Source organism: Neophocaena asiaeorientalis, unplaced genomic scaffold (assembly GCF_003031525.2).
Source record: "Neophocaena asiaeorientalis asiaeorientalis breed wild unplaced genomic scaffold, Neophocaena_asiaeorientalis_V1.1 scaffold29, whole genome shotgun sequence".
Lineage (NCBI taxonomy): Eukaryota > Metazoa > Chordata > Mammalia > Artiodactyla > Phocoenidae > Neophocaena > Neophocaena asiaeorientalis.
This window is the reverse complement of record NW_020174423.1, coordinates 4,804,944-4,829,641: the sequence shown is the minus strand read 5'-3', so window position 1 is coordinate 4,829,641 and position 24,698 is coordinate 4,804,944. Positions and strand designations below refer to the sequence as shown.

The window sequence follows — 24,698 nt, the reverse complement described above, 5'->3', positions numbered from 1 at the left end:
GGTAACATCCCAGATAAGCAGAGAGAGCAGCCAGGAGACCGTTTCCGTAGTCCAGATCACTACAGTGATGAAGACGATGCAGTTCTGATGCAGAGGGCCTGAGGAAGAGGGAGAGGATTTGAAGAGAGCTGTCAGACGTAGCAGTGGTAGTTGATAGTGAGGGGCCACAGAGTGAGCATGAAGCCCCAGGACGTGTCTGGTCTGTGACTGTGACTTGAAACGTTAAATCACTCACCTGAATGGTAGGACCAGACCTTGAAAGTTAACTGACCCTCTCTCATCTCCTTAGCGGTGTTCCCACAAGTGTCATCCAGCCAAGCGCTGAAGTACTCCGGTGAGGTTTCGCTCTTCTCTGCATCTGTCCTGTCTCCCGCTCTGTAGCTTTTTGTACTGGGGGTTTCTCCCCAGACACTTAGGTAGTGGTTGCCATCTGCCAGGCTCTGCGGTGCGGGCTTTATGTATATGAATTCAGTCTCACAAGAGTCCTTGAAGTAGATCCCTGGGTACGAAAGAGGAAATTACCAAGTGGGTACCTTCCCATGGTCACACAGCTGGTGCGTGCCCGGGGAGTGGAGAGGGGATCACAACCTTCACAGCCTGGCTCCGGTCTTTCTTTACCCGCCACCCTCCTCCTAGACTGTCATCTGTGCAGACTGCCGCCAGGGCTGGGTGTTCCTCCCTGTTGCTGCTGGCGGGGCATTGACCAGGCCAAGCAGCAGTGAAGCAGGAAAGTAATTCATTTTGATGATTCTTCTCAAGTCAAGTCACAAACTTCCAAAACAGTGAGACTTCGTTTTGTTTGCTTATTTTTGCTCTCTAGCTCAGGGGAAGGAATGGGAGGGTGGATTAAAGAAAGAGGTGGAAGGGCTTCCCTGGTGGCGCAGTGGTTGAGAGTCTGCCTGCCGATGCAGGGGACGCGGGTTCGTGCCCCGGTCCGGGAAGATCCCACATGCCGCGGAGCGGCTCGGCCCGTGAGCCATGGCCGCTGAGCCTGCGCTTCTGGAGCCTGTGCTCCGCAACGGGAGAGGCCACAACAGTGAGAGGCCCGCGTACCGCAAAAAAAAAAAGAGGTGGAAGAAAAGTTAGAAGTAAACTTGGTGACACCAAGACAGCTGCTTTATTTATTTATTCATTCATACATACATACATATACATATACCTATTTTTTCCCAAGTTCTTTCCCTGTTTAGGTTGTTACATAATATTGAGCAATACAGTAGGTCCTTGTAGTTCCCTTGTTGTGTTAGATAGCCCTCCCTTCTGTAACTCAGCCCCACGCATTTTCCTAATAGCTTCATATGGGCACGTGGCTTCAGACAGACTTGTCTGTTGGTTCTGATAGAAAAGCATCGTGGATAAGATTGGGCTGGATGCCCGCTGAGATTTCCTCTGGAAAGCGTTTCCCCTGCTTTAACGTATTCCACGCTGCATGCTGACAGTGTGCGATGTTAACTCAGCTCGTGTTTCTTTCCCTTCTTCAGTAAAATACAACTTTTGAAAAAAATATACTAATCTGATGGAAATTATCTCTGACCCATATAAGTTTCCAGTTATTTCATCCAGAGAACAACTGGAGCGGTCAAACCAACACATAGATAATTGACACCTAAAAGTTCTGGAAGAACAGTTCAAATAGACCCAGTTTTCACTGTGAACATGAATAAAGGATATTAATCAATCGCTCAATTGTAATCTTCCTATAATAGCAAGTAAGAAAAATTTAGCTTTGCAGGGAATCAATTATAAAATCACCCTCTATTTTCATTGTGTTTTACTTTAAAACACACTCAGTACTTGACTTATTTTATCCCACATGTCCAAAATAGAATCCGTGTTGATTTTACTCTAGGGACAAAGGAGACATTGAATTTTATTTTTCAACATTCTAAGAAAGTTTCTGGGAATATATCTTAAGGAAGTAGTAAAAAAGAACCGTGTTTAAGATATTCATGCGGCATTGTTTTTTAACAGCAAAAGTATCCAATTTCACTGTCTAGTAGTTGGGAACCAGTTTGATTAAGTAGGGGTATGCCCACTTGATAAAATCTGCTTATTGCCATAAAAATTACGAGCAGTGCAACAGCAGAGGAAAGGCTTATGATGCTTTAAAAGAATATAGAAGTTTGTGTTACAGTTACAGCTATGAGAAGGCAAAGCTTGTAGACAACAGATTAGATGGTAATAGGAAATTATGCGATTGCTTTCTTGAATACTAGAAAACAAAGCAGAAGATATCTGTCCCTTTCCATTAATTCGAGGGAGGGAAGTGTGTGGGGAAGGAGAACAGGTAAAACGGGAGTCTGAGGTTCTGAGCAGTCCTTCCAGCCGAAGTACCCTGGCAGCCACTGAGCACAGTCAGCTGAGCACGGCCTGGTTGGCAGCCCGTGCAACACACAGGGTAGAACCCCATCCCAAAAGAGATGTGCACAGTAGGTGGCACAGCACATTCAGGCTTGGGGGACAGGAAGCAGCTGAGATGCCTGTGATGGGGCATTCCCTCTACTTCCTCAATAGTTATATATTTTTATTTTAGATAAAAATGTAGCTCTTAAGATACTGATTTTGATAAAGTTATATAGTTTTAAATATAGTTACTTTAGATATATTTATTTGAACATTAGATATTTTAGTGCATCTTAGCTTTCAATTTGGGCCACGGTATTATTTTGGTGTTTCCTGCCCAAATATCTCACCAGTGAGGATTTTTGACCCAATACGGAAGATTTGAAATAATTCTATATTGTAAGTATAATCTGTGAGAGAATTTGAGTAGCTTCTCTGCTGAGAATTAAGGGAAATAATGACTTCCTCCTATAAAATCAGGTGAGGACAGTTTATACTGGTTCTTCAGTGAATTGAGGATACAGTTACTTTCCACCTTATTTGTCTTTGGAAATTATTCCTTCTGTAGGTGGGGGAAGGTTTCACTAGGATCTTCCGAATTTGTTTTTGTTCTTCCGACTCCTGGTGTGTTGAATTGAGTACAAGATACCATTGGCTGTAAACTGCACCATTATCTTAGGTGCTTCTTATTGTCAGGTGCTGTTAGTTACAAGGCACAGCCTAAATTCAGACGTTAAAATGTGCAAAAATGTGTACATTAGAATCAGAAATGTTATGTGTATGTGTGTGTTTACTGGTGTATATTATAGGTGGAATTATTTTAAAAGTTTGGAAACAGTTATTCTAAATGCCTTAAAGATAAGCCCAGGCGGGCTTCCCTGGTGGCGCAGTGGTTGAGAGTCCGCCTGCCGATGCAGGGGACATGGGTTCGTGCCCCAGTCCGGGAGGATCCCACATGCCGCGGAGCGGCTGGGCCTGTGAGCCATGGCCGCTGGGCCTGCGCGACTGGAACCTGTGCTCTGCAACGGGAGAGGCCACAACAGTGAGAGGCCCGCGTACAGCAAAAAAAAAAAGTTAAGCCCAAACTTCCTGTTTGCGATGATCCTATCGCAAATGCCCAGATGGCTATTTCAGTTAATCTTGGAGATTCATGGTTCACCTATCTCCCCTTTCCTGTTTGGCCCGAGTAAAGGAAGCTCACTCACATCTAAGTAGGCAAATGTGGTGTCAATGTAAATGCTGCCTGTTTTAAACAAGGTACATTGTAGACTATTAGGGGTGTAATAAATGGTAAAGGAAAAAAATACTTTGGCTACTTGGGATTAATTTAAATGGACCATGGGAAGATTCAAGTGCCTCTAAATGACACGATTGTTTTGGGGCTTTGTACTTTCACATCTGATATTATCACATCTTCCAAGGTCAGAATTCAGGGTAATGCTTTTCCTTCGTTCAGCTGGAGGCAAACTGTTTTCTGTAAAAGCCAGATAGTAAATATTTTAGGCTTTGCGGGCCATATGGTCTCTGTCATAGCTATTCACCCCTGCTGTTGTCGTGTGAAAGCAGTTGTAGAAAATACATACACAAGCAAGCGTGGCTGTGTTGCACTGAAGTTTGAGTTTTATATAATTTTCACACATCACGAAACGTCTTTCTTTTAAAAAATGTAAAAACCATTCTGAGCCCTCAGGCCATACAAAAAAACAGGCAGCGGGCCAGATTTGGCCCATATCCGTTCACAGACCCCTGCCTTCGTGGCAGTTTAAGCTGAGTTTTCTAGGTGTTTGTAGGACAACTGTTTGAACCATCCCAAGGGATTTAATAACCCTACTTAGGGCCTGCATAGAGCTTTCCCCTCCTGCAAGTGGAATGGCGAAGAGCAGCACCTAATCTTTTGGTCCTTTTTATAAGGATATTTTTTTTCCCGAGAAAGTTTTCATTCTCCCGTATTTATTGTTTTGCCAGTAGTTCTAAATCCAGCTTATATTTAACAAACTATAGTGGAAATCAATAAGAGAATAATTCACTTGCAAAATAGTTGCTAACATGTTGAAAAACCGCAGCTAAAGCTCTTATGCAAAGATAAGAAACTATCTTTTATACAAAGATCCATTCTATAAAGTCCTGTTTTAGTTTACTGCCAGAAAAAAAAGTAACACACACACACACACACACCCCTTACTTAACCTCTTTCCCTCTCTCTCTCTATACTTATTTGTCAAAATATGTATATATGTATCCATCCATCCATATATAGAAATAAAAACTTGATAACCCAAAACATTTCTATTTTGCCTTATTTCTGGGTCATTTTAACATTCATTTGTTTTATTTTGTATCCTGATCAATACAGCAAGCCATCTCATCCTTTCACAAACGTATGGAATAAAATTCAGATTTGTTGAGCCTTAGTGCCTGCCATGTACTGTGCTAATAATAAGCACGTTACTTGGGCTTATTCATTTCAGTAACCTTGTGAGACCGACTGGTATCGTCCCCATTTATAGATGAGGAAGCTGAGGCTTAAAGAAGTGACTGGCCCAAGGCCTCCGAGTTGGGAAGTTTGTCGGCCCACACGGTTGACTCCACAGTCCGTGCTCTCGGCTACTACCCCAGGGTACCCCAGTCTTCTCAACATGGTGGCAAACAGAAAACTGCAGCATTTGTATGGCACACTCTTGCGAATGGACACCGGTTGAGAAGCTCTGCACTTCGCCATGGAAGAAAAACTCTGTTTATCAGACTCCTCCCCTAGCACATAAGCTGTCTGCTGGCTCAGACCTTACAAGTGTCGGTGGTGTGGTATCCTCAGTGCCTGGTACATAGTACGACTGGCATTTGTTGATGAAATGAATGAACAGTATTTAACAAATCATTTGTCTTGCTCTCTTTTTTTTTTTTTTTTACCGAGTTGAAGGAAGTAGCTTAGATCTTGTGACCCGGATCAACTCCGTGCCGATGTCCCCAGTCATCCTGTGGTCATCTCCAGAGAGGATCACACTGCAGAGCTCACTCCGTTTCTTCCGTATCTGCTTCTTTTCTTAGATTCTAGTGAATGGTAGCAATGTCCACTTAATCACCCAAGCCTGTAACCGAGGGGCCATCTTTAAACTTGTTAGAGGTAGGCTTTTAGCCTCTAGCCTTGAACTCTACTTTCTCTTCAGTTTTTTCTCTCTGTTGCGGTCAGATGGATCTAAAACATAAATCTGGTTTTGTCCTCCCTGGATTTAAAAGTCTTCAGGGGCTCTGCTGTTTATAACTTTAGCATTTCTCAACTGTGATGTCACTCCACTTTGCTCTATGATTTGTGACTTGCGGGGTGGTATTTAAAATCTCAGTTTACCAACGGTTTGCTTTTTTTTTGTCCTTTGAATGAATAAGGACAGCTTTAGGATTATCCCTGTAACAACATCGGTCTCAGCTATGCTGTCTTGCGTTCTGATATTTTCTTGAGGCCAGAGAAGGGAGTGGAGTGATAACTTCATCCTGCCAAGTTTGTCTTAACTGTGAAGCAGCTTTGAGGGACTGTTACTGATTGTGTTATCAACAGTCGTGGGTCTCGTGAGCTATTGTGCTCTCATGAATACTAAAAGACGTCTCCATTTATAGTGGTATTTTTTTTTTTTTAAATAAACTTATTTATTTATTTTTGGCTGTGTTAGGTCTTTGTTGCCACGTGTGGGCTTTCTCTAGTTGCGGTGGGCAGGGGCTGCTCTTCGTTGCAGTGCGCAGGCTTCTCACTGTTGTGGCTTCTCTTGTTGTGGAGCACAGGCTCTAGGCGCACGGGCTTCAGTAGTTGTGGCTTGCGGGCTCTAGAGTGCAGGCTCAGTAGTTGTGGCGCACGGGCTTAGTTGCGCCGCAGCATGTGGGATGTTCCCGGACCAGGGCTGGAACCTGTGTCCCTTGCATTGGCAGGCAGATTCTTAACCACTGCGCCACCAGGGAAGCCCTATAGTGGTATTTTATTTGTCCGTGCTTTAGTGGGAGAGAAGGGCAATTGGTTTTGTAAAAACACACCTGTGTACGCCCACGGGAGGCTCTGACACATGAACATCACCAAAGCTCCCATCCCCCTCACGCTGGGGAGGACGGCTGGTTGTTAAAGAAGAAATTTTCACTTCCTGGTATTGCTCGCCTGTTGTTCCAGGCTCATCCCTTGTAATCTCGACTCACGCACCCAGGTCTCTAACTAAAGCAAACCACCTACACCTTTACAGGTGTTTCTCAGTCTCTTGGGACAGGTCACGTGCGCTCTCCCCCACTCCTGGGATGGGCATCCTCCAGCCTTCCATCTCCGCCTCCCCGGCAGCTGGCACAACAGCTGCCCTCTGGGGGCTGCTCGGGTGTCCTGGGGTGAGGAGTGAATGGATGGACATGGTGTTTCAACCACACTCACTTTGGCTTTTAGAACTATAACTATGTGAGAGGTGCCCACAGCTCCACAGACCTGCAGCCTGCGGTAGAAATGGTGTCCACTTTGTCTCGTTTCTCATCATTCAGTTACTTTTGCTAAGGAAGAGTTAGGCTCAGAGCAGCTTAAATGGTTAGCCTCTTACACTTCCTGCAGCCACCTGAGAGGGAAGAGGAACTCCTTTTCTGACCCACATGAATCAATTTGTGAGTAGTGTTTACTGGTGTTGCTTTCTTAAGGAAGGTGTGTAGTTGAACTAGTTGGACAATCATACCGCGTTGGTTTCTTTCTGCAGTTGGAGAATTGCTGCCACTTATTGAGCGCTCAAGTGCTCAGCCTGTCCTTGGTGCATTAGGTATGGCGCCTCCCTTACATCCTTACGGCAGTCTTTTGAGGAGTATCCATCGTGGTCTCCATTTTATAAGTGCGGAAGCTGAAGTTCAGGTAGATTTACTAACTTTCTCAGGACCCCAGGGTTGCTACGTCACAGCTGGAATTTGAACCCATGTCTCATTTCAGTTTGACTCCCCCCACCCCATATTGCCTCTAGAATTGGACCGTGGCCATAGAGCTGAAATGATAGGACTCAAATTTGGACACACCTCTGTCTAAAAACCAGTGCTAAGAAAGGACTATGGAAGTGTAAGACTCTTGCCTTTTAGAAACTTTTTGGAGAGGAGAAAGGTAAATGTTTACAAGACAGTTAATAATAGTACAAGATAGCATATAATTTAATTGATAAGCTAGTTACGTAAGTGCTTTAAGAGAGTGGTTTTGTGTCTGAGTTCAGAGTGCTGTACTGTCGTTACGCCGTTTCTAGTGTTACGACTTCATGTTATCTATAAAGAATATGGAAATATCTAACTGGTGTTTTTATTTAAAAAATTAATTTGTCATACTGCAATTGCACAGCATAACTCAGAGGAGAAGAGAGAAATCGAGGCTAGACTATTTCAGATCTCTGTGTTGGAAGTGATTTTAACATGAGCTTGGGGTTGTTTGGGCTTTGTACGGAGTGACATACAAAGCAAGAGGAACATTTGAGGAGGGAAAAATCATAGGGAAAAGGAGTCAGATTGGTAATGAACTTGCCGTGCTAGGGAGTCATGGAAATAAATGAGACAGGAGAGAGCCAGACACTGGGCTGCTGTTGGCCTGGGCATGAGTGGCGTGAAGAGCAGGTATCCTGGGGGCCCCTCGTGGCATCGTAGTTCTCTAGTTTCCATTGGTATTTGGAGCACCCTAGATCAGGTGGGGTCTCACAGGTCTGGAGGAGAGTCTCAAGCAGGCAGGGGGCCAGGTCCTGACCAGCTGCTCCGTGAAAACACGTTTCACCTCCTAGGCAGGGACCTCCATCTGCGAGGCGCTCCCTGGCTGCTTTGTGAGCGTCTCAGCTGCACGAGTCCAGCCCCCACCACCCCTCCCGGCGTAGAGAGGGACATCTTGGGCAAGTTAGGAGCGTTTTCCAGACCCCTGCAGGGGCTCCCGGCGAACACACATGTCACCCACCAGCCAAGAAGCAAGAGGAATGAGGTAGCTATGAGCCTGCCCACTGCCCTCAGGTTGAAAGTTGCCCCTTGATGACTGACTTCTTTCCTTCAAGACTGCCATGATTATTCTCTTATTTTTAAAATATCACTTTTATTTTTAACACAGCATTACATGTACATAGCTAAAAATCATGCTAGTGAAAGATTTATTTTTCTCCCTCTTTTTTTTCCTTGCACCTTGCAGGATCTTAGTTCTCTGACCAGGGATTGAACCCAGGCCCTCAGCAGTGCAAGCGCTGAGTCCTAACCGCTGAACTGCCAGGGAATTCCCAAGATTTCTCAGTGGTCCTCTGCCATTCTCGTGACTATCCTCCACTTTTCACCCCAGCTGTAAACACTGTCAACTCTTACTTGTTTCTTGTATTTACCTCCATTACCTACATATTTTATTTTATTTATTTTTTCTTTCTTTTGCGGTACGGGGACCTCTCACTGTTGTGGCCTCTCCTGCTGCGGAGCGCAGGCTCCGGACGCGCAGGCTCAGTGGCCATGGCTCACGGGCCCAGCCGCTCCGCGGCATGTGGGATCTTCCCGGACCGGGGCATGAACCCGTGTCCCCTGCATCGGCAGGCGGACTCTCAACCACTGCGCCACCAGGGAAGCGCTACCTACATATTTTAAAATAATATGTCTGTGTTACTAATTTTTCGATGATCAATTTGAGATACCTTTTGACTTCCTGGTGTTGAATAGAATTGAACTTTTACTCTCCTCCCCATATTCTCTACTGCCTTCATCCACCTAATACAGTCACATCAGATTTTCTGGTTACATCACCAGTTAATGTTTACCTTGATTATGTGACTGTTGTTCTGTGCACAGCTCTGTCATGTACATTCCCTTTCTTGTACAATTTTTGTTTTCCTCGAGCAAACATTTGCCTTGTTTTTTCAGCTGCCAAGTTTTTGACCTTTTACCTCACCCCTATCTCCCAGATCTGTCAATTACCTATCAATGTTTTCCAAATGTTTGACTCTGTGAGATAACCCGTCAGTCCTCCTTCTTTGCTGGAGCTTCTCCTGCTCCAAGGTGGGTGAGGTGCCACACAGCTGTCATCCTGGGCCTTGATTTCATTTTAACTTACCTCACCCTTATTAGGATATGGGGCCAGTGGACAGACTTCTGGTGCAATTTACCTCGTGCCCTGTACTGCCCTCCCCCGCACCCCCCAGTCCTGGACCCCAGAATCTCTAGATGGCTCTTTGAGAATCTAATGAGAGCTCTGAACACCCTCCCCTGGAAAATAAATGCACACACGTAAAATTTGGCACGTAATTTTGTGAATGTCTGAAGACATTTACGTGACTTACATGTAATGTAGTCCTAGCAAACCGTACAATTCCAAATAAGCCTTTAGTGCCTTAACTCTGATATTACAGTAAAACTCTAACCATAGTATCCAAACATTTCTTATTTTTCCCAATAAGTAGTTCTTTCCTCTTGAGCGTTTTATTATTTCCTACTATTTGATGGAATTAGTTTTCCAAATTTTAATGGCTTGCAGATTTATGGCCAGTTGGAATCACTTCTATTCCAGGGTATTACATTTTGCAGCCTTTGATGTTAATTTATTTGTCCCTCCAACTGTTCTGTATGTTGATATAGGTAGGAATGAAGTTTCCCTCGAATATTTGTTGAATTGAATTGAAATGAATGCTGAGCTGCTCTCCCACCAGCACATGTCACCTAGCATAAGAGCTCCTAAGAGATACTATATATAGATGGATGCTAATCTTCCTAATGAACAGATGCCCTTCTGGGGTCATTGACAAGAGGGATTTTCCATCTGTGTGGAACAGAGTTCCACCATCAGTCACTCTGTGGTTGAGATCCTATTAAGACAAACTCCAAGGGTCTGTACTTCGATTAGAGTTTTGGTTGTATTGAATATTGCTTGAAGTAAAGTGGTGCGTGGCTGAGATATATAATACATTTGTGTTTATCTACTCATTGAGTAGCTGCTGTTTACCAGACAGCGAAGGAGAACATGACCTATAATTTTAGTCCTCAGAGATTATTTTTTGGTCATTCATTGTTTTATTTTATTTATTTATTTTTTTGGCTGTGTTGGGTCTTCGTTGCTGTGCATGGGCTTTCTCTAGTTGTGGCGAGTAGGGGCTACTCTTCGTTGCGGTGCACGGGCTTCTCATTGCGGTGGCTTCTTTTGTTGCGGAGCACGGGCTCTAGGTGCTTGGGCTCAGTAGTTGTGGCTTGTGGGCTCTGGAGTGCAGACTCAGTAGCTGTGGCACACAGGCTTTGTTGCTTCGTGGCATGTGGGATCTTCCAGGACCAGGGATCGAAACCGTGTCCTCTGCATTGGCAGGTGATTTCTTAACCACTGTGCCACCAGGGAAGTCCTGGTCATTCATTGTGAATGATTAAAGTTCTTAAAATAAAAAACTGGGCTTAACTAAATGCCAGCTTCTAAAAATGTCAAAATCATTGTGTTTTACTTTTTTTTATTATTTTTATTTTTTTCGGTACGCGGGCCTCTCACTGTTGTGGCCTCTCCCGTTGCGGAGCACAAGCTCCGGACGCGCAGGCCCAGCGGCCATGGCTCACGGGCCTAGCCGCTCCGCGGCATGTGGGATCTTCCCAGACCGGGGCACAAACCCGCATCCCCTGCATCGGCAGGAGGACTCTCAACCACTGCACCACCAGGGAAGACCAAAATCATTGTGTTTTAATCAGTTTTGTATGGCCTCTTAATTGGCATCTTCTATCTTAATTGACCCTATAGTTATTTTCTCCGATTTCCAAGTACTTCATTGATACTAGAAGAAAAGGACAGTAGCAAGTGTTTTTAGTCAGTATTAACAGACTGTAATACAAACAGTATGGCAATCCTGACTTCACCAACCCTTCCTTGAAATCATCATTAAAAATTAACATCATTTAGATAATAAAAAAAAGATGACACTGTCACTTCAGAATTTAAAACCAATTCCGTTTGGAGAACTTTTCATTGAAAGTAGTTCAGAGAACTTCCCCGGTGGTGTAGTGGTTAAGAATCCGCCTGCCAACGCAGGGGACACAGGTTTGAGCCCTGGTCCGGGAAGATCCCATGTGCTGTGGAGCAACTAAGCCCGCGAGCCACAACTGCTGAGCCCGTATGCCACAACTACTGAAACCTACGCATCTAGAGCCCGTGCTCTGCAACAAGAGAAGCCACCGCAATGAGAAGCCCGCGCACCACAGCGAAGAGTAGCCCCCGCTCGCCGCAACTAGAGAAAGCCCATGTGCCGCAACGAAGACGCAATGCAGCCAAAAATAAATAAATTAATTAATTAAATTAAAAAATAATAAAAGTAGTTCAAGGAGCATGAAGTGCTCTGTGAAGAGTATTTTTATGGTCAGCATTTAGTATGTGGTAATGGGGAGGTGAAGACAGGCCTGAGGGTGTCAGAGTCTTAGTGAAAGGAGAATGTCTTCACCAGGCATCTTGACTTTGGTTAAAGGGTCCAAGGCAATAGAATGTTTGAGAGAAAAAGCCATTAGGATGTCAATGATTCGAAATGAAACTTTAAAACAAGTTTGAAAATAAATAGCCAAGCCTACCGTGAAAATAAGTTTTTAACAAGCAAAAGGCAAATGTGCAGGACTTTTTTCTTCTTCTTAAAGAAAATTTTGTGTTTAATCATCTGTGAACATTTTGGAGAATTTGAGTGTTACATTTTGCTCAGGGAGAAAAATAAATTGGATGTGATGGCTGATTTCACTCCCTTTTAAGTAGCTCCACTCTGCTTTAGGGTCACTTCTCCAAGGATAATGACAGATAGGAATCAGCTAATTGTTCAATGAGGTTGGGGAGCATAATGCTGACACTCAGTCATGCAAAATCAAATGTTTCTCTTGCTGATCACAGCTCTTTCTGCTGGTTATAAGTTACCGCATCTAACGTGCGCACACATGGGTGCTGGAGACTCAGTCCTTGAGTCAGATGTGCAGACGCAGAGGCCAGGGCTGTGGCTTTGGTGTAGAGAATACACTTTGTTCCTCAGCTCGAGCTGGGACTTGTAGGCTTCCTAGTGGAGACACTGCTGCCAAAGACTGGAAAAGCTCCTTAAGGTGGACTCAAGGCCCTCTCCGTGTCCTGGCCTTTGCCTGTCTTTCCCGCCTCTTCTACACCACGTTCTCCCCGAAGCATTCACATCACAACCCCTGGGTTCCCAGAAGGAGCTCTCCCTCCAGCTTCCCTCCTTTTGCCCGTGCTCCTGCCTCCCCACCTGCAGTGCTGTCCTCTTTCCTCTCTGCCTGATTCAACGTGTCCTCCTGAGGACCGTCCCTGCCCTCCGGCCTAAATCAGTTGTCCCTGTCTGTGCTTTCACATCTCATCTACCCCCACAAGTTGATCACGCTCAGTCTTAACCATTGCGCCCATCTCTGCCCTCTCCAGGGTGTGAGTTCCTCAGCAGACAGCGAGGTGTGTTCCGGTGTGTGTGGGCACGACCCAGCGCCCTCTGCGTCCTCGGTAGGTGCTGACTTGTTGGGTGCAGAGCATATGGTTTCGTTCTGTGGGGAGCACACAGGAATGCTTCCTGGTCTTGGACCGGCGTCCTGTACTGAACGTGCCCTGGAGGCTCCTTCCATTCTAGCACCACCAGCAGCCGAACATTGGCCCTGACTCTGATTGGGTAACGCCTGATACGAACACAGGGGCAGCATCACCGCCACTTTGGGGAGCTATTCTCAGGCCCGTTGGCGTCCTCGTGTCTTGCTGAGCCAGTTACCCGCTTCCTGCTGTGCAGGTCCCACGTTCGCAGGTCGGCCTACTTGGAGCTGGCCTTGTGACAGTCTCCCCTTTGCCAGCCACTCCGCCATCTGGCCTTGTGGGCAGAGTGCTCTGGAGGAGGACAGTGTTTTCTTCTCCGGTCTGTGTGTGTAGTACAGCATCCGGATCTTGCTGGCCGCGGCCACCGGAGCAGCGGCACCGACACTCCCTCTTCCTGACGGCCTTCCCAGCGCACCTCCATCTCAGGCAGTTTCCAGGGCAGGTGGCACCTCCCTCTCCCCGTGAACAGCACCTCTGCAGCCGTGTCTCAGCAGGTGGTTCACTAGCTTGGCCTGAAACGTTTCTACCATCCAGTGGGTTGAGCCAACAGTGTCTGATTCCCAGCCTTAGGGAGGCGAACGCTTTCCATGTTTGTTCCTTTCTTGAGTACCCTCGCTCAGCGCTAATACCTGTTAGAGTTCTCTTTTTTCCCCCTTAGTTAGTTCTCCATACCTCCAATCCCCTGTTAATAATTCTTTTTTAAACTTTCTCTGTTCAAACCACTGGGTGGTTTCTGTCTCCTGATTGGACCCTAACCATGCAGATGCCCCCTGCCTAGAATGCCAGGCTCTACCCCTGCCCCAGCACCAACCGTACAGTCTCCAAGGGCCAGCCTAAATGATACCTCACTCATTTATGTGACTGACATCTTCTGAGTTCCAGCTAGTAAATAGGCCCTGGGCCCAATCCTGGGGTTAAGTAAGACAGGGCTTCAGCCCGACAGGAGCTGTAAGACTGGAAGAAGAGAAAACTAAGTGGTGAACTGTGTTAAGTTAGAGAGGGTATGTGTGTGTGTATGGGGGGAGTAGTGTAGGACAAAAACTTAGAACAGAAACTTGAAAAGAGAATTTTAGTGTCCTCCCTAAAGGGATAAGTAAATGAAAAGTCATGAAATTGATAACCATTTACCACTTTAAGTTAATGTCCGTAATAGAAAAAGTAACAAAATGGTGGTTTTGTTTTCCATTTCATTTGTGAATATTCTTTCTCCTTCCACAAAGCCCTTGAGCTGGGTGTTTTTTTGGTTTTGTTTTGTTTTTTAATTTATTTATTTAATTTATTTTATTTTTGGCTGCATTGGGTCTTCGTTGCTGCGCACAGGCTTTCTCTAATTGCGGCGAGCGGGGGCTACTCTTCGTTGTGGTGCACAGGCTTCTCATTGCAGTGGCTTCTCTTGTTGTGGAGCACAGGCTCCAGGCATGCGGGCTCAGTAGTTGTGGCTCGCGGGCTCTAGAGCGCAGGCTCAGTAGTTGTGGCTTGCGGGCTTAGCTGCTCCGCGGCACGTGGGATCTTCCCGGACCAGGGCTCAAACCCGTGTCCCTTGCACTGGCAGGTGGATTCTTAACCACTGCGCCACCAGGGAAGCCCGAGCTGAGTAAGGTTTAACTCATCTCATCTCTGATTTCCTAAGGGCAGGAACTGTCACATAGTAGGTGTATAATAAACGTTAGTTGACTGAATAAAGGCTAATCATATCGAGTTGATACTCTCTCTGTTTTGTAACTACTCAAGGAAGCCAAAGTCAGCCAGCGTTTTTTTAGGTTGACGGTTCATAAACAATTACATGCAATTGTTTTTATACTTGAAGTGTGAACAGAAACATTATTCATCAACTTAATGCTGATACTTATTCGTTCCTCTCTAGCCTTTTACAGACAACATCTGCCATGTCAGGTGTGTATCACACAGTATGTTAGGTATTATAGACCTCTAATTCTCAGCTATCCCGATTGTGCAGGCATAGATATTGAGGTTAGCTAACAACCTACCCATGGTGTTGCTGATCAGATGTGGCTGAGCCCTGCTTTGAGTCCAGGTTGGTACCAAAGCCCTTGTGTTTCCCAGTCCACTGCTCAGGCATCCCCATGAGGGGCCCCTTGGTCAATCAGGCGCCTGCCCTATTTGAGTGTACACACATACACATCACCCTGCAGCCTTTCTTCCTCTTCAGAGCCACCACGGCCTCCTTCCTTGTCCTAGAGGCACAGCCCTTTGGACCCGCCAGGCACTGTGACATCCAGGTACAAGTGGACACGGTTTGGAAAACTCAGAAAGGTCCAAAAGTCTCTTCCCTCTGCTTCTTTAAGGATTCAAAAAGTCTCTCGTCAAAGTCTAGCCACTTGCTGGAAAATTGATATTGGTACAGGTTATGGGAAAAGTCCAGTTAAAATTAAAGCTCAGGGGGCTTCCCTGGTGGCGCAGTGGTTGAGAGTCCGCCTGCCGATGCAGGGGACGCGGGTTCGTGCCCCGGTCCGGGAGGATCCCACGTGCCGCGGAGCGGCTGGGCCCGTGAGCCGTGGCCACTGAGCCTGCGCGTCCGGAGCCTGTGCTCCGCAACGGGAGAGGCCACAACAGTGAGAGGCCCGCGTACCAAAAAAAAAAATTAAAGCTCAGGGGAATGTGTGTGCACCTTTAAACACTAACCCTGTCTTTTCTTCTTCCCAGGTGCTCTTACCCCCGTACGATGATGCCACTGTGAATGGCGCCACCAAGGAGCCGCCACCACCTTACGTGTCTGCCTAAGCCTGGAAGTGGGGCGTAGCTGAGAGCGACAGCTTGACTTCCATAACATCAGAGCAATAGTTCTTCAATTTTACTTCTGAGACGAGCTCTCTGAGCTTATTTGTTGCTGAAATGCTACAATTTAAAATTTTAGATGTTAAGTCGAGACTCTCTGTAGTTTGAGACATATGCTTAGCTAGAGCACCGTGACAGAGTAACTGTAGAATTCTTCTTTCTGTGCGAGTGCGGTGGGCTCCCCTAGGCTTTCCCCGGCATTGAAACTAGCCAACAATCCGGATGAACCTTCTGTCCGAGGAGTCTGTTGTACGTGCTGAGTCCTAGAGTTGAAGAATTTGTGACACTGTTCTCTGCGTTCCCTCCTTTCTCTTCTGAAAGCGTAAAATAAAGTCAGAATTATACAGTGCTTTTCTTAGGCCATTCCAGTGTATAGAACAAACCCTTAGGAGAAGAGGAATCACGTAAGGAGTCCAAATATACACATAAATAAAACAAGAATTTCCTTAGATCCTTTATGATTTAAGTTCAGTGACAGTTTGGGTTCGCTGGTCAAGGATTTTGTCCACGGGCTAAATTGAGACCCTTTGTCAGTTCCCGGCAGCGAGGACAGTCAGTCACCACCCTGGTGGCTGCTCTTGCGTGCCCACATTTGGGGTCACGGCGTGGAGTGTTAGAGGGGAACTGGTTGGTACTGTGGTATCAGGTTCTCCCTTTCTCGCAGTTTCCTTCCCATCGCCGCTCAGAGCCCCCTTTCACTTAGTGTTCTGTCCTAGCCTGACTCAGGGAGGACCTCCATCAGCCTTTGTCAAGTGGAATTGCTGATGTGTATTTACCCAACACTGAAAAAAAGGTTTTCTTCTCTCCCTGCAAGGCACATCCTACTCCTTTGAACTTCTGAATACGCCTTGTCATCTTTTAAAATAAGTATAAAACGGTCCTCGGAAAGACGGGAGGTGGCAGGGGTGCTTCCTTGTGAAATGCCCTTATCTTGACTACCTGAATTTCAAGAGACTTTGATATAGTCACATGTTCAAAAGTCACAGCTCTCCTGTTTGTTCATTATTGAATGTGCTGTAAATGAAGCCATTTGCAATTAAAGTGAGATTTGCCCACATCCAAGAAAACCACCTTTTGGTTCTGGTGATTGTGCCTGGGAACCCTTCTTGCCCAAGTGGGGCTGCGTTAGACACACACGGTTTGGCCTAAGGAGGAGGTTTTATGGCTTGTCTCACACATATGTTTTTTTTTTTTTTAATATTTCAGTGCTGGTAAAATCAGAGCATCTTAGGCCAAGAGAAATGGAGAGGAGCAGACACGAGCTTCCAGCATTCCTGACCCCGCCTCTGCCAAAGCTCTGTCAGCTCGGCTGCTCCGAATCGGATTGCTTTCTGTCCACAGTGCAGTTTTAATACGCTGTTCAGATTTTACTGTGTTCCAAGGGAGATTAAAATAAGAGTGGCTTTGGCTTGTTCCTGAACGGGTATTTCAGATAATTTGGAAATGTAGAATAAAATAAGAGGCAAGGGGGATGACTTTTATCCCTGAGAATCAGCCTCAGTCATTTCTTTTGGTGTATCTCATTAGTATTCTTTGTAAACTCAACCTCGGAAATTCTGTTCCTTGAAGTTTTATACCCAGAAGATTAACACATGAAGGGTTGTTAGGTTTGGGGAAGGCCCGTCAGGTAGTTTCACTGATCCCTGTGGAAGGCACATAGGAAATCACAGTTATTTGCATGTTATACTCCCCATGATTTTCCAGTGCTTTGCCTAATACTTTTTTTACAATATGAAAAATGGCACATGGTCAGGTGGAGAAGAGTGCTGGTTTGGAGACTCTACGTAGGGTCCTCGGAGAGGCTCTTGTTCACGTGACACTCAGTAGCACCACAGACACCAGGATGTCACGATGCTGCTGGGCTTTCCTGACATACCAACCCAGGCGGAGCTCCAAAGCTGCCCCCGTACTTACCTCTACACGGTAAGCAATTGTCTTCCTGTCTGCACCATGGAGAGGTTGTGACGCTTGGATTAAAATGACCCCCCAGAGCACACTCAGCAGTTCGCTGTGTCCTTGTCTTCGCCAATCCAGATATATGCCTCTCTTTTAAATGTGTTTTAAACCCCACTTTAATATCCTGCTCCTTTCTTCTATTTTGTTGTCTACAGAGAAACAAAACAGTCAGTTACCTCAATTGCTCGCGTGCCTGTATACTTTCTGGTCACTTGACTGAGGGTTCCTCGGGGTTTTCATCTTGACCCCCCAAAACCCTATTTTAAGGTCAGGGACATTCAGTCCAGCACCACCAGGTGTGCAAGTGGGCCCACTGATAAGCAGCCCCGTGGGAGGGTTTGAAGTCTGTTTGCTGGACAGAGAGAAGAGGAAAACACATCTTTTGGCTTAATGGGGTCTGGCCACCCTAGAAACCAAGCTTCCGTTGCACAGGCCAGTCAGGTTTCCAGAATGGCACAACACATGGACGTTTTCAGGCCGACAGACTAGTCACTCCCCTTCCTGCACCTTCTTCCTACATAAACACATGTGCCGCACCTCCCCTGCGTCTGTCCTTGTCCCTGCCCCACCCTATCCTATTGTCCCACAGATTGCCTGACACTTTCCCCTCCCTTTCTCCCCCCTCCTTTTTTTTTTAACTCTCTTCTGGCCCCAAACAAACCTTTGTTTAGTTTGACTGCTAAACTGAACCACACCTCATTGCATTTGTCTTTCCACCCTCAGTTCGTTAAGCAACAGTACTTCTCAGTAATGTTCTCAATAGGCCACCTTTAGAGACTGTAACCATTAAAGTTTTCTCCATAGAGGGGATATATTGTATGTGAAATGGTCACCATTGGAGAAAAAATCCTGCTGTGCAAATGGAGCTTTTGTGATAGAGGAAAACCGATGAGACTATAAAAACACTATTTCCATTTAAAAAGAAAAGGTACGTCAGCTTTGGCAGCCGGTCTGGAAACGGACCTAAATGTTACTAAGTAACATTGCTTCTGGTCACGTAGGCAGACTCCTATGTTCTGGAGGGGAGAGGGCAGATGTAACTCATGCCAAAGGACCGCCTGCTAAATTGAGCCATTTCAATACCAGAAGTAGTGCCTGCTGCTGTGTAGAATGAGTTTTGGCCAGCTCGCATGTATGTCCTAAAAGGGAAGGGAAAAGGAGGCATTGCAAGGATGTCTCCACACCCATGGAATTCACTTGAAGTGTTTTTGCACGCTGGCCAGGTTTTCTGCCAGATGACTCTGGTGTATGGAAGCCAGCCACATCTGCGACCTTCTGCCCAGAAGCCCACGCATTCCTACCGCTGACTGGTGTGTGGAGACAGCAGAAGAGAGAAACTCTCACCCGGCCAACCCAGAAGAAGTTACATCAAAGCAAAACTCTCAGCTCTCTACACCCATCAATATGACCCTAGTTGGCAAAACAGCTGCTGCTTCAGAATGAAGAGTTTGGCCCAAAACGGCACAATGGACTAAGGTTTTATTTATTTTATCCCATCTAAAACTTTACACATACTTTTTAAAAAGCCATTAGCAGTACAAACGAAACAAGTTTTAAGTAAACTTATTAAGATGGGAACCTCTTCAACTCGGGTGTGTGTCAAGATGTCCAGGGTATATTGTTGCAATAAAGAGAGTTTGGAGAGGAACTGTGTGACCCGGGTAGATTGGGCGTAATTAGCATCAAGGGACTGAGCCAGTTTCTCAGGAAAGCCTAGGAGGGAATGTGCCATCAGATTTTCTGCTAGTCGCAGCTCAGTGCTATGGCATATCAGCTCCCCCTATGAAAAGCCATATGCAACAACAGCTCCTGGATTCCTGGGACCCTAAATTTGGGGCATCCAACGTAGACCTTTTGAAGAGCTGGTGAGGCTCCCATCTGTGGCCTCTCCACCTAAGGAAACCCCAGCTCTGGGGAAACGAAGGAACATTGGGTCTGCTCTCTGTGCGGTGCACACAGCACAAAGGACACTGTCTTGTGTGGTGGCCTTTGTGTGATGTCACTTTTCCCCCAGTATTCATTTTAGCTAAACAAATGTATCTTTATTTCACTATTGTAGTTTTGCAAGATCTTCCTTCAGTTCTTTCAACGTTAGGTCTTTTTTTTTTTTTTTTTTTTTTTTTTTGCGGTAACGCGGGCCTCTCACCATTGTGGCCTCTCCCACTGCGGAGCACAGGCTCCGGACGCGCAGGCTCAGCGGCCATGGCTCACGGGCCCAGCCGCTCCACGGCACGTGGGATCTTCCCGGACCGGGGCACGAACCTGTGTCCCCTGCATTGGCAGGCGGACTCTCAACCACTGCGCCACCAGGGAAGCCCCTAGGGTGGATTTTTTTACTTGAGGTTTGTATCACAAGTAAAGCTGTCAATTTTCTGTTTAATTAGGCTGAATCGTGTTCTGTGAATATCAGCTTTTAATTCTTATCATAAAGAGTTTATTCAGCTGTGGTGACCTAAATGGGAAGGAAATCCAAAAAAGAGGGGATATATGTATACGTATTGCTGATTCACTTTGCTGTACAGTAGAAACTAACACAATATACTCCAATAAAAATTTTTTTAAGAAAGAATTTATTCAGGTAGGAAGAAAGATCAACTGAGGTGGGCCTTTTAGAGTGGTTAATTGTTTTAAGTGAGCAGTTTTCTTCTGAGGAAATTAGGCACCATTTTAAACTGCACTGATTTATCTTTAAGAAGAATATGTACAGTAAGTTTTCAAGCATCATAAGGGAGTAGAACAGTGATGTAATGTGTCTGCATTACCTTGGAGGAATAGTTGGGGCCGTGAGACCCAACTCCCTTCATTGTCCCCGCCCCAGAAGGCCTATCTCATGGTGTGTTTTCACGCCTCTCAAGTAGAGGCAGACTAGAGCAGCCCTCTCCCATGCGGCTGTAGGCTTTCTCCCACCCTGTGAGGTTAATGCACTAAATCATCTGTGTCCCTGAGAGCCAACTTCCTTAAACGTCTTAGTGGTGAATCCACGTCTGACTCGGGCATCAGGAAACATTATAAATTTGTGGGTTTTTAAAAAATTACATAAGGGAATTCCCTGGCAGTCCAGTGGTTAGTACTCAGCGCTTTCACTGCAGTGGCCCAGGTTCAATCCCTGGTCGGGGAACTAAGATTCTGCAAGCTGCATGGTGCAGCCAAAAAAAAATAATAAATTTAGGGCTTCCCTGGTGGCACAGTGGTTGGGAGTCCGCCTGCTGATGCAGGGGACACGGGTTCGTGCCCCCGTCCGGGAAGATCCCACATGCCGCGGAGCGGCTGGGCCCTTGAGCCGTGGCCGCTGAGCCTGCACGTCCGGAGCCTGTGCTCCGCAACGGGAGAGGCCACAGCAGTGAGAGGCCCGCGTACCGCAAAAAATAAATAAATAAATTTAAAAGATAAAAATAAAAAAGGACATAAGTAATGTATTGCAAGAAAAAATAGAAAATAAAGCTAGTAACATCCTTTGGGTCTCATCTTGAAAGTCACTTCCTTCTGGAAGCCTTCTATGACCCACTAGTTTGGAAGAGATTCATTTTATATTGTCCCATAGCAGAGCATACCATAGCATACCAATCAAGGCTCATTTTACACTCTGGTTCCTGTGGCTTCTCTCTTCTGTAATCTCCCAGTAGATAAGAAACTCAGACAGAAGCTGTGTCTGTTCCTTCCCCAGCACCTGGCACTTGTTTGGCAAATAGAAGGAACTCAAAAATAGTTACTAGAATAGGAATAAAATAAGCATGAGAGGAATTAAAACCACCTGTGACCCCACCCACGGTGATTGTGACTAATTCTTAAACAACAACTCAGTGGGGCTCAAGCTCCACAGAGACCACTTCTCCCAGAAGAGACCACTGGAGAAAAACAAAAATCTCATTCCTATAGACTGTGCAGGGGAACAAAGGGAGGTCTCTCCTCCATAGACCCTACGAGCGTGTCTACTGTGGGGCGGGGACGCCTTGACTTCTAGAAGTTGTAAAGGTGATAGGCAAAACTCAGCAACACCGTAATAGAAGGATTGATCTCTGAAGGAAAATTAAAGGACAGCTAAGACGAGGGGCTAGCTGATGCTCTGCCACAATTTGCAATCAAAAGGAAATGACATTCTTAGCTCTATTCTTGTGATCAAGTGCCTTTTATGTGAGGCTAATTCAGTAGGGCTCTGAATGAAAAGTTAAATCGCTAGATGTACCTCTCCCTTGAACTTCCTCTTTTCCCTTTCCTAGTAGATCAATGTATTAAAACAATCAGTGACCAGGACTTCACTGGTGGCGCAGTGGTTAAGAATCTGCCTGCCAAGGCAGGGGACGTGGGTTCGATCCCTGGTCCGGGAAGATCCCACATGCCACGGAGCAACTAAGCCCATGAGCCAGTACAGCTGATGTGTTCTTCAACTTCCTGGGCACTTCAGATTTAAATAGAACCCCTGAAAGGCTGTATGTGATAAAGCATGTTTGTCTTGCAGCCTTTACAAGAGTATCTCAAGCAACAGTAAAGCCTTGCGCATTTCTCTGTGGTGGGGACCACAGACACTAGTCCAGAAGTCCCCACCAGCAGGTAAGTCCTGCAGTGGAAAGTAATTATCAGAGGAGGAGTGTGAACTCCGGAAAAGGTGTGTGAAAGCACAGGAAGGGAAGCTGAGGAGTGGGGCAAGAAGCCCCCCCTGCCCATGTGTGAGAGACCTGGTTCCAGGAAGGAGAGTGTTTGAGCAAGGTGTGCTAACATGGAAGAGAAGCAGTCTGGTTCAAAAAGAGACGAAACGTGTTTGCATGAGGACTCGGAACTAAAACCTGCCCTCTTCTCATAAACCAAAATGTATGAAGATGTAATCCACATGCCATAGAATTGTATGATTTAACGGTTCTTAATATTATTCACTGTCATGCAACCATCACCACTATCAGTTTTAGAACATTTCCATTAACCCCCAAAGAAACTCCACACCCATAAATAGTCACTCTCCCTTCTCCCCCCAAACTTCTCAGCTCCATGGATAGCCTGGAGCTAACGGTGAAGCACTGAGCGTCTGTACCCTCTCATTAGGCCTGGCCAGGGATGCTGAGCTGTCTTAAAACTTGCTCTAGCTAAAAGAAACTCTCAGCTCTTTCACACTTTGGTTATTGCGTCTTCTTTTCTACATGTTTTTGTTCAGAGCTAGTGTACATTTAGCCAGTGATGTTCTGGCACTTTCTGTACTTGGGAATTGCTTTGTCAATTCTTGTTTTAAATGAGTCAAGACATTTCCATTGCTTCTTTTCAGAGAGTGCTCTACCAACAAAACATTGTTCACTTCATTGCATTACATCTTATTTTTCTCCATCTCATGATTTATTGTGGCTCTCAGCCGTTCACTGCCTTATTCCTTATTCTTTCCACTGGACCATCTGTAGCATTTCCCCTTCTGTTGGATCCCGGTAATAACCATGTTCCAGTTATTTTCTTCAGCAAGAGAGAACGTGGAAAAGCCACGTTCTTTCTTCTGATATTTTTGTTATTCTTGAGTTTATTGAGCTTTGCCAGAATGCTGGAAGATTTTATAGGACGGATACACATACTCATTGCCCAAGTATCTTGCAGTCTGATTTAACACCAGGCAACGGATGCAGACAGAGACTCGGTAATGGCGTGGCGAGAAGGCAGTTAGCTGAGTGTCACAGGAATGAGGCTACTGGCTTCTAATAGCAAATGGCTCTTTGCCAATTCCTGGGCTTCAGGAGGCAAGAAGCAGCAGTCTGCATTGCTGAGTGATGCTTCCACACATAGCAGGTCCATCCTCCACTTCCAAACTGGAAACTAGTCTCCAGGGAGATGGGCAGTGTTTCAGCCTTGTCAATGTCCAAGAAAACGAGTCAGATTCCATTCAGTCTTGCCCAGGTTTTAAGGCTCCCCATGCCATCCTATTATCTCATACTTGATAAGTAGCCTCATCACCCTGATCCCACAAAAACCACTCTAAACTCCAGGTTTTAGGCCACAGCAGCTCAGTCTCTTCCACAGCACGGCATAAGGAAGATGTGTAAACAAGTTAAGGTCTGGTCCCTGCCCTCGGGAGCTCATGATTCAAGATAACATAAAAACATTTGAATCCTCTTTCCAAGGTGGGGTTATATGTTTATTTAGAAATCATTTCACTTGGGATGATGGTGCCATCAGCTAGCCTGTCCTCAGGGGGACCTCTGACATGGAACTAGCTGTCCACATTGATGGGGCATCTGGAAGGAAGCACTGCCCCATGTCAGAGGGTTCCTTACGCAAGGCTGGAGGCCCCCCTCTCTACCTTATCTCCTGTTCTGACCAACTGGCAGGTGCCCCAAAGGAATGACAGCTCCTCTCCCAGGTGAGACATCCTGCCCTTCTGCTTGAGTGGGACAGGGACGGGCTCCAACAGTTTACATGTGACTCAAACATCATCAGTCACCTAGAGAAACACAGTGCGAGTGAGGTGACATTGCAATTTTAGATTCTTCCTCATTTGTGTTCCGTGGAGCTGCCCGTTGTGGCCCTATCTTGTCAATAAAATTGGTGTTTCTAGGGCTTCCCTGGTGGCGCAGTGGTCGAGAGTCCGCCTGCCAATGCAGGGGACACGGGTTCGTGCCCCGGTCCGCGAAGATCCCACATGCCGCGGAGCGGCTGGGCCCGTGAGCCATGGCTGCTGAGCCTGCGCTTCGCAACAGGAGAGGCCCGTGTACCGCAAAAAAAAACGAAAACAAAAAAAGTTATTTTAGGCTATGAGTTCTGTGAGCCAACCTGTCTGCTCTTTGTTTTCCTTATATTGTGGTCCTCTTCTCTTTGATAGAGTCTCATTTTCATCTGCCCTCTAGGAAGGATTCCAATGTACAACACAAAGCAAAACAAAAAGCCCTGATATTTACAAGGAACAAATGAATGCTTAGGGCCGAAGTCTATATTTGAGGCTATTCATGAATGTGAGGCCTGGGTCAAATGACTGCCCGCCCCCCCCAGCCCCGCCACAGCCTCCTTCTGTTCCACGGTAGACCCCCTGCAGAGACAGAGAAGTGAGCTGAACCCAGTATAGCTACCAAGGTGTAAGTAATTTAAACAGTTATGGATTCTAACTCATGAGTTCTGAGATACTACA

The 24,698-nt window shown here is 46.0% G+C and overlaps 1 protein-coding gene across 2 annotated transcripts in view; it reads left to right on the top strand.

The window, feature by feature from the left end:
• Positions 1 to 17,158, top strand: part of LAPTM4B (lysosomal protein transmembrane 4 beta) — a 71,229-nt gene extending 54,071 nt beyond the window's left edge. Inside the window, exons 7-8 of one of the 2 annotated variants that reach the window (XM_024756628.1) lie at positions 12,701 to 12,775; positions 15,521 to 17,158. In XM_024756628.1, the coding sequence (XP_024612396.1) occupies positions 12,701 to 12,775; positions 15,521 to 15,598 (153 nt within the window). In that variant the 3' untranslated portion in view covers positions 15,599 to 17,158. The remainder of the gene's footprint in view (positions 1 to 12,700; positions 12,776 to 15,520) is intronic. The other variant, XM_024756629.1, reaches the window with a different exon arrangement.
• Positions 17,159 to 24,698: the final 7,540 nt, after the last annotated feature.